The sequence below is a fragment of the Diadema antillarum genome, unplaced genomic scaffold (assembly GCF_040938485.1).
Source record: "Diadema antillarum isolate AM-2024a unplaced genomic scaffold, OU_Dant_1.0 seq00000993_RagTag, whole genome shotgun sequence".
Classification (NCBI taxonomy): Eukaryota; Metazoa; Echinodermata; class Echinoidea; order Diadematoida; family Diadematidae; genus Diadema; species Diadema antillarum.
This window is the reverse complement of record NW_027271831.1, coordinates 317,787-327,901: the sequence shown is the minus strand read 5'-3', so window position 1 is coordinate 327,901 and position 10,115 is coordinate 317,787. Positions and strand designations below refer to the sequence as shown.

At 38.5% G+C, this 10,115-nt stretch overlaps 1 protein-coding gene across 1 annotated transcript; it reads right to left on the bottom strand.

The window, feature by feature from the left end:
- Window positions 1-1,488: 1,488 nt before the first annotated feature.
- Window positions 1,489-8,203, bottom strand: LOC139742268 (uncharacterized). The gene is made up of 6 exons (XM_071652846.1): window positions 8,112-8,203; window positions 6,563-6,755; window positions 5,872-6,075; window positions 5,151-5,323; window positions 4,047-4,185; window positions 1,489-2,627 (listed from the first exon to the last, which is right to left on the bottom strand). Exons 1-6 carry the CDS (start codon window positions 8,112-8,114, stop codon window positions 1,585-1,587), a joined length of 1,755 nt encoding a protein of 584 aa, XP_071508947.1. The 5' UTR covers window positions 8,115-8,203; the 3' UTR covers window positions 1,489-1,584.
- Window positions 8,204-10,115: the final 1,912 nt, after the last annotated feature.

The following is a 10,115-nucleotide window of genomic DNA, read 5'->3' as shown; positions in this document are numbered from 1 at the left end:
AGGGACAGGTAATATACTGTATATGCAATATATTTAGCAAGTCTAAATTTTTGCGAATCGGGACTTCCCAACAATTTCGCGAGTGGTTAAATTCGCAATCGTGGAGTATAAGTTCATATTGGGATCAGAGTCATTATTTTCGTGTGTCTTTAATTTCACGAATAGCACCCGATTTTGCGAAAATAAAAACCTTGTGAAATATTCGGCGTATACACTAGATGCAAACACACACACATCGACCTGCAAACACTCATAATTATATCAATCAATCCATCCCCATAACACCCCCTCACACACTCACACAAACAAACAAACAAAACAAACAGACAAAAACAAACAATCTACCACAAATGCCATTCAAAAACAGCCATTACCAGCTCCTAATGACTGATGGATTTTTAATATATGCAGTTCTGATATGCAGACAATGTACATAGTACATGCAGTATGAAAGCCTGTATAAAATCATTAAGTAGTATACCAGAAAGCACATTGTTTCGTTCCGGCATTCATTTAGATAAGTAAACACTTTTTCTAAGTCTCTAAAATGTTCGCTGCAGATCGCTCTGCCCCGATGAATTACGACATATCTCCAGATTTCGTGACATCATGACAAATTTGTAGTGACATGTGGTATGTCAAGAGTACCCACTTCACAGTCATGAGTATGTGGAGTCTGCACTAGGCATCATATCAAAATTGCCTGATAGCAAATCACACTGTGCTGCACTTTATTGAGAAAAGCAAAGTTGAAATCTATCACATTGAAATTTCTGTACAGCTGTGTCTTCCACTTTGTTTTATATCGTAACCACAGCTGCAGTAGGTACTCCTTGCAACTTCACACCAGTCATCAGTGTTCAGAATTGAATCGGCACTTTGACCTGTTGAAGACTAGTCCCAAGTATACTCGGGCAGGTGTCTATGGGAAATGCGTGTTACAGTAAAATCAGCTCGCCCTCAACAAGTTAAACCATATCTTCCTCCTACATATATATTGCACATTTAAATGTCACCTGGACAAGTTTTAAGTCAACTGGGAATATATTCTGAGAATAGAACAGCTTCATTTCACTTCAATGGGATTAAAACCACAGATAAGCACATGCTTCAAGCAAACCTTAAAAGAGCTTTTATGAACTGGAGTACTGTAAAAGTGGAAATTTTCTTGCGCATAATTTTTCGCACTAAGTTGGGTAAAATGAATTTTGTATTCTTTTTAATTTTGTGGAATTTAAACATGAAATAGTGTTTCATATAAGCACACGTATTCAAAAGTTTTTATTTTTGTCCAGTTTCTGGTCAAGCGAAATGCATGAAAATTTCCACACCACAAAAATGTTCACTTTTATGATACATTTCCCTTGTGTTCATCATTTAATAAAAACATAACAGAGTGGAGCACTGCAAATGTTTGACAGAGTTTTGGATGACGTGAAACATCCAAGAAACAGACTTAGTTGTCGTTTTTTGTTGTTGTAACTCTTTGCTCGAGATGCAGCAATTGAATGACCTGCATCTCTATTTTAACTGCTTTTCTAGAAAATTATAAATCTGACAAAAACCTGTGAATGACGGCTGTTTTCATGTTTCATCTGAGTCACTCTCACTACTGGATGAATAGCATGAAACTAGAGACAGCGAACTCTGCCCAAGTTTGGACACATCTGAATCCTCTGCCTCACTCCTGTTCCCACTGGGGGTGGTTTCAAGAGTCTTGCACACAGCTTTATGGTTACTAACCCCTGAATCACTTGTCATGTCCTTGTTGTCTTGACTGTCTGAACACATATTAGTTTCAGAATGGCATGCCAGTGCATCAACATTCTGCTCATCATTGGTTGTGTTCACACCCATATCTGAATGCCTTGTATTCTCATTTACTTTCATATCAGCACATGACACCTGTTCAGGCTGTTCTCTTGTATCAATAGTGCTCTTTTCACTTGTGCTGGTATCTGGCATACATGCATTTTCTGTTCTCTGTGAGTCCATTACACTTTCATCTGATTTATTCCTCAAAGAGTCAACCGAGGCAGCACTGCTTCCAGATTCTAACCGATGAGCATCAGCTGTACTCCTCCCATTAGCCAAGTCAATCACACTGCTACTACTTTGAGACTTGAATTCAGCCACCGTTCCTCCAGTTGGCTCCATACACATCCCATTGTCAGGATTTGTTGGCAAATGGCTGCAATCTTTTTCAAAGCCTTCTTTGCAAGGCTCAGTTCTGCTACGATCATCTATGCCACCTATGACCTTTGACCTCTTTCTATCCCTGTCACTCTGCTCCTTGGGTGAATGATCCACACGTTTCCTCTTCTTGTTTACAACAATGCCTGTAGTCCCACCTATTATCATCTGTGTCCTTTTTCCTAGCAAACCACCACTGCTGCTGCTGCCTCTGCTACTGCCCGGACTTTCAAAGGCACCAAAGACCCCAGTGCTCTTGCTCTTCAAAACTTTGCTCATAAGCGTTCTCTGTGCCTCCTGGTGTTTGTTTGTCTGTGACTTGGGCGAGGGGAGAAGGGAAGGCTCCGAGCTGGACGGAGAGGAGATGGTTGCCGTGGCAAAGAGTTCTCTACCCCTGATTTCCTCTCGCTTTTGTTGCCGTTTCTCTTCATATGCTAGCAAAAAATGTGAGTAGACAAATATTTCAATGAAAGTGCAAAACATTTTAGCCAAAATAACCAAAACTTGATCATATATCCAGCATTCTACTCCATGTCAAAGCAAACTAACTGGCTTGACCACGTTCATTCTAATAAAGATTTTACATTTTTCAGCACAATCACAGGTGACATGCTGGATTAAAAATGTTACTGACGGTCAGTATTCCCAGATCATTTCACATATCAAACTGCAACTTATTCCAGCTTGTACCATGTGATGAGATGATTAAGCAAATCACAATCACATCATTTTGTTGACAGTCGTATACACTCCAACAACAACAAGGAAAAGTAGAAATTACGCGGTGCGTAATATATGTCCCCGCCGGAAGTAGCATTTTGTAACAAAATGTGCAATATAGGTGAAAAATCAAGGTCAAAGGTCAAAGAAGTCAAAGGTCAAAATTCTGTGTAGAAGTTTTGAAGCCCTCACCTAGTGCCATCACATAAAGCAAATGGAATCGAAATTGGGTTAGAAATGGCGAAGGAGTAGCATTTTGTAGCCAATGTACAATATAGGTCAAAAATCAAGGTCAAAGGTCAAAGAAGACAAAGGTCAAAATTCTGTGTGGAAGTTTTGAAGCCCTCACCTAGTGCTATCACATAAAGCAAACGGAATCGAAATCGGGTGAGAAATGGCGAAGGAGTAGCATTTTGTAGCAAAATGCACAATATAGGTAAAAAATCAAGGTCAAAGGTCAAAGAAGTCAAAGGTCAAAATTCTGTGTAGAAGTTTTGAAGCCCTCACCTAGTGCCATCATATAAAGCAAGCGGAATCGAAATCGGGTTAGAAATGGCGAAGGAGTAGCATTTTGTAGCAAAATGTACAATATAGGTCAAAAATCAAGGTCAAAGGTCAAAGAAGTCAAAGGTCAAAATTCTGTGTAGATGTTTTGAAGCCCTCACCTAGTGCCATCACATAAAGCAAACGGAATCGAAATCGGGTTAGAAATGGCGAAGGAGTAGCATTTTGTAGCAAAATGCACAATATAGGTCAAAAATCAAGGTCAAAGGTCAAAGAAGTCAAAGGTCAAAATTCTGTGTAGAAGTTTTGAAGCCCTCAACTAGTGCCATCATATAAAGCAAACGGAATCGAAATCGGGTTAGAAATGGCAAAGGAATAGCATAAATGACAGAGAAGTAGCAAATTGAACATTTTGATCACACACGGACGCACACACGGACGGACGCACGGACGGACGCATGGACGGACGGACGGACGGACGCACAGACACACACACGTACGGAGCCCGTTTCATAGTCCCCTGCTCGAACTCGTTCGGCGGGGACAATAACAATGACGATCGTGACAATGACAACAAAAACAACATCAATAATAACGAAATAGAGAATTCAGATGATCACATGACTCACATTCAGTTGCAGAGTACTTCAGGAGAGAAGCAAGCTTCTTGTCTTCCTCTGCCTCGGGTACAAGTTCAATATCCAGCGAAGATTTGGCCAGGAGAGCTTTGTCAGAGGCTTCAACAGCCAGAAGCTGCTTCTTCTCAGTCTGCAAACAAATGGGGAAAACACTACAAGTCAAAATCTATTTCCATGGTCATAAAGATGTAATATCTACATACACAAATCAGCCAAGGGCAAACAAATATTATAAGTAGCACTGCTCTCATAAAAAGGTGAAGGCGGCCCTGCATATATTTTGTTTCTATTTCCTAGGAGGGGGAATACCGAATGCATATAAATAGAAAATTGCAAAAATTACACAGTTATATGGAATATCATGAGAGTGGAAGGGGTGGGAAACAGTCAAGAGGTTGAATATCTGTGTTACTGCAAGGAATATTGATGTGACGTAAATGACGTATGCATGAAACCACTTTTCAGCATGTCATATGAAATTCTATACATTTTAGACATTTCTAGACCACTGACATTCTAGACTCTTACCTAATTTCTCGCTTTTAATTTCTTACTAGATTCTAGATTGTACTAAGCTGATTGTATGTGCTTGCACAATTCTCCGTCATCTTGGGTGACAGCATGTTTCACAGTAGATGCAATCTAATCTAAAATTAAGGGTATGTGTGCCATGCTGAAGGGCTGTCATATGGACAATATGTCTTCTCTCAGAAGCTAAAAAGAAGTACAATTTGGTCAGGTGTCTGGAAAATGCCCATAATAAGAAACATCTCCATCGTACAACAGACAAAAGTGTCACTTTAGGCAGGTAGCGCAAACATGGATTGAAGAGTGTATGTTCATACTGTTGCTAACATCTGCGGCAAACCCTAAGAATGTAATTAAGTGCAGTCAACCTTGCCTAAGTCAAATCTATTTGGACTGAAGAAATAGCTTTGACTTAGGGGAAAGTTGACTTATGAAGGATTAAAATCAATAGAATATAAAGAGAAGAGGACTTGAAAAGACCTTCGACTTCGAAAAGACCTTCCACCTTCGACTCGAGATTATTCGACTCATGCGAGGTCGAAAAGTCATTGCAAAAGTTCTCCTCACCCTAAATTTCTTTCTCAGCAGCTGATTCTGACTGTAGTCATCCTTCTTCCCTGCCTGAACTTCTGCAATCTGAGACAAGGTGGGAGCTGCTGCCTTTAGCTTCTTGGTGTCATCTACGCCATGCTCCAGCTTGTACATTGCATCCCTGGCCAGTTTCTTCACAGCTTCACGATCTGTCGAATTTTAGATCATTCAAATGTTACATATTTATATTCACACACATGTCAGTACATTTTGTTGGTATTCCTTGTATGTGCATAAATGTATTCTGCACATTATGCATCTATTACACATGTCTGTTGATTTCTGTCGACTAATTCTTCCATTTGGAATGCTGCTGATTAGTGGCATTTGTATGCAACTGACAAAGTAAACAAAACCATTGTAATAATCACTGTGTTTTTCAATTATTTATACACACGAAGAAATAAGTTCACGAAAGACAGTTTGTTTCTATGGAACTTTTCAAGAGTGTACTGCTCTTTCTCCCTTTTTTTTAATACTTTTATTATCATTTACACACTTCACAAATGATTGTAAAAGAATGCTCACATAAAAGGACCTCTGTTCTAATACTGCCATCTCTTCTCTAAGAGAGATGATGTCAAGAATAAATGGAGGAGTATTAAACTTAGTCACACCCAAAAAAAAAATACTGGGCAAGGAAAGAGATATTTTGAGAAATATTAGTTGTGGAAGACCGATGAAAGATGTCAGTTACCTTCCGTCAGGACTTGCTCGTTCTCTGCCATGTCCCACTTTTGGTTCTTCCTCCGGGCACCGCTGACAATGGTGTAGTCAAAGTTCTGTGGGTCCGTCTCCATCTCGATGTAGTTGTCACACAGGTGGCACTTCATCCTGAAGCGGTAGATGGGTGTCGTGTAGTATTTGCCGACCTTCTTCTTCTCAGCATTGTACCTCACCCCTGTAGGGTAGCGATGGAGATATTTATTTGTAACTGCCATTTCCATATATCTGCTCTTAAAATCCATTGCAGGAACATCGTTATCTCAGAATGCTATCAGCTGTCTAAGCAAATACACCAACAATGAGTAATGATAGGAATATATTTTATGATGCAGAGAGCAAACAAAATTGCATTATGAGGTCTTAAGAAACAACTTTTTTTAGGTCATATAAATGAGCTGGAATCTAATTATCTAACAATAATTACTACATAATGCTGCACTATGAGGGAAAACAATCTTCACACAGATATCAATACATCACTGAGAAATACAGCACTACAGTAATCTGTAAAATGGCAATTAAGAGATATAAACCAACTTGTAAAAATTTTAACAATAGTCCACTTACTAGAAGGAGGAAATATATCACTGCATGAATAAATGTCGAACATTTGAAATCAAATTGGAAAAAAAAAATAAGGCAGCTTCACAGCAAATGCTCACCCATTCCAATGTGATTTCCACATCCATCACACCAGATGTTGTAGGGCATCTCAAACCGGATCACCAGGATCCCCTGGCTCAGCTTCTTGGCTCGCTCCCTCAGCGGGTGCGAGTTCCGGTACTTGTTGATGCTCTTGTGCTTGGCCGGATCAAAGTCCGGCGGGTAGTAGCGGTTCACTTGCTTGCGCTCCGCCTGAATGCAAAGACAATTTATATGTGTCATTGAGTGGTTACCTTTAGAAGGACCATACGTATGGTATGCATTCTATGAACAGCATGATTTTTGTTAGGCTGAAATTGTTCACTGTCTTAAGTCAACTGTAAATTGTCTCAAACACCCGTCAGAAGAAATAAAAGGCAGCATAGCATCACACCTTTACGATTTCAAATAACAATCAACAATACACCTCAATTATCTTTTTTTTTTCAAAAAATTCAAAGCTCTTTTCATAAAACAAGAAATTGTTTGAAAATTGGTTTGAAAAAAGTGAGTTTTATTTAACAGTAGAATCAGATATCAAACTTTCTATTCAAAATGACAGAGAAAACACAGAAGGTAAAGGATATTCAAATGTTTCGTTGTATGACACGGTCCAGATGAGCATACATGTATATGAAACTAAGTTAAAAAGAACAAAAACATACTTTCTCAAAGTTAAAACTTGGATCAAGAATATTTTATCATCAATTTCATGCGGAGGGTTCCAGAAAGAAACAATCGATTGGAAATAAAAGAATGACAGGTCACATTTAATCAACATTCCATTTGTTTCATCAGTGGTCAATGTACCTTTGTTGAAGAAATTAGAATGCTTCATAAGAAGATGAGTGGAACTCGTGATTAAACATTCTTAGAAAATCAATGTACCAGAAGAGGCAAGTTAAGACAGCTGGAAATTGGGCTGGAATTTGTCACAAGAAACACTCTTTTTTATTACAATCTTGCTATTCATTCACTATTTGTTTGTTTGTTTGTTTGATTGTTTCTTCCATATGATCTTTGTTCACAGAAATTTGGTACGCTACCAGGTACAAAACTTAGATGTATACCTGGAGGCGTACAAATAGTGGTAAAAGTGTCATAACAGGTGTCGGTGTTCTAGATAGTTGCAGTAATTTACCTAATTGTTCTACAAACAAACACCAATGTTGTGGGACTTTGGGAATATGGAATGTGAATGTAAATTTGTTAGGCTATCGCCTATGGTATGCTGATGATAGGGGAGGTGACCAGTATGCAGTTTTGACATGTCAGTGACAGCATATAATTTACGTGTAAATTTTAATCACAGATAGAAGTGGTCATCACAAAGTCTGTCGTGCACTACCTAACTCATCATACAACATCAGTGGATACAGGTGAAGGGTCCAATTAAAACAGTTACTGGGTAATCAGTATACAATATTATTGTTTATGGAGAAACAACATCAAGACGCAGTGACACAGTTATTTTTTATGAAGATAAAATTTACAGAATGTTCAGGAACTTTATCAAGAAAATACAATGTAGAATATCATTTAACAGCACCATTTGCATACAATACTCACCATGGTGTTTTCTTTTTCTTGATCCCTAGAAGAGAAAGTTTACAGCAAAGTGGTCAACAGCTTCTCAGGCAAATTTGCATGGCAGTCCCACCACCTTCCTTGGCTCTGTGTATGTAGTGTGCAGCTAGCTTGCAGTGTGCAATAAAAGTGGGCAGCACACTAGCATGTAGCAGATATCCGATGCAGAAGCTCGGGAACCGCTGACGGAGACGGTACGTTGCATTGGCGTGACACACTAGACATAGGCGGTTTGTGTATGGCACGCTCATTTATACTATGGAGTGCTGTCAGTGTAACTAATATTAAATTCGGAATCTGTACACACAGCGTCTCTCTTTGTCATCCTATTTATATACGTACATGTATAACAGTACTATTAAAAGGTCTCTCACCTGCAAATACACTTATACAGTAATTCTTCATCACAAACACACGTGTTCAAAATATTTAAAAAAATCATATAAATTGAACGAAATATATATTGTCTTTTGTGTTTTATCTATAAGTAACCACAATATTTACTCCAGTCCTGAAATTTGCAAGGTTGATCTTTTTTTTTTCTTCGCTCAAACTCCGCTCAGAGTTCCTTATACTCGTACAGAAAGAATATATCACCCACCATGTCACCACTGATTTTTTATAGAGATCAGTGCCCACCACTCAAAAATGTCCCGTGTTTATTGTGAAGCTACGCCCGTCCCCCACAAAATGTACAGAGGCGGATCCAGGAATTCCGTAAAGGGGGCGCAAAAAAAAAAAAAAAAATATATATATATATATATATATATATACATATATATATATATTTCTGGTGCTACTTCCGGGTTTCATTTTATTTTTTCCTTTTATTTCTTTTGTTTTAACAACAAATAAAGAGGGGGATGAGCGCCCGGTGCGCCCCCCCCCCCCCTGGATCCGCCATTGATGTAGTCTCCCTAAATTTGAAAGGAAGATTGTCAAGCCGCCAAATAAGGCGTATTTTGTAGAGGGATTCACCCTCACCAACCACACCTAATTTGTTTTTGAAGAATTGAACCCCAAATATATAGGGCCTATTTGGATTGAGTTGATGCAGCAATTAGTTGAAAACATCAGTAAATTTTGAGGAAATTGGACAATCCGTTCAAAAGTTATGAGTTTTTAAAGTTTCAGTGCCACCGTTTTCTGGATGAGAAGACTACAACATTTTGTGACGTCACGCATGGACAAGAATACAAAGAAAATATTATGAGAAGTCAACATATTGTTTTTCATTTTCAGAAAACGGGGGGGGGGGGGATTACCCTCAACATTATGTCTGTATGATCAAGAGGAGGGAATGCGTATATTTTTCATTTTAAAAATGTTCCTTGAATTTTCATATAGACCTACACTGCCGTCACGAGTTGTTGTAGTGTTCTCATCCAGCGATGGCGACATCGAAAGTTATAAAACTTTTGAAAGGATTGTCCGATTTTTCTATAACTTCGCTGATGTGTTCTCCTTTTTATTGCCACATTTTATTCAATTCGTTATGACGCACCACGCCGTATCCCGCGGGTACTTTCATACTTCGTGTTCTCGTGTTCGTAAGATATAATATTCCACAGTTATACACACTTGGACATCATCATAGTCATGGTGGCCAAATTAGAATATCTCTCTCTCTCTCTCTCTCTCTCTCTCTCTTATATATATATATATATATATATATATATATATATATATAGCAATAATAAAGTCACAACAGAGGAATGCAGGGAATGCATTAATAGCCAATCTTGATTTAATGAATAATCCGAATTTTCGAGGAACCTTCCTCTTCTTCAGGGATGACAGTGCGAATATAAGATATTCGCACTGTCATCCCTGAAGAAGAGGAAGGTTCCTCGAAAATTCGGATTATTCATTAAAATTAATCAAGATTGGCTATTAATGCATTCCCTGCATTCCTCTGTTGTGACTTTATTATTGCTATTTCTAGTACTGCCAATACGCGGAACAACTACAATATATATATATATA

Bases quoted from the DNA above. Each gene is read 5' to 3' on its own strand.
- LOC139742268 (XM_071652846.1), bottom strand. The intron at 6,076-6,562 runs GTGAGCATTTGC...GCTACCCTACAG, and splicing joins TGGAAATCACATTGGAATGG to GGGTGAGGTACAATGCTGAG. The intron at 5,324-5,871 runs GTAACTGACATC...AAAATTCGACAG, and splicing joins CGAGCAAGTCCTGACGGAAG to ATCGTGAAGCTGTGAAGAAA.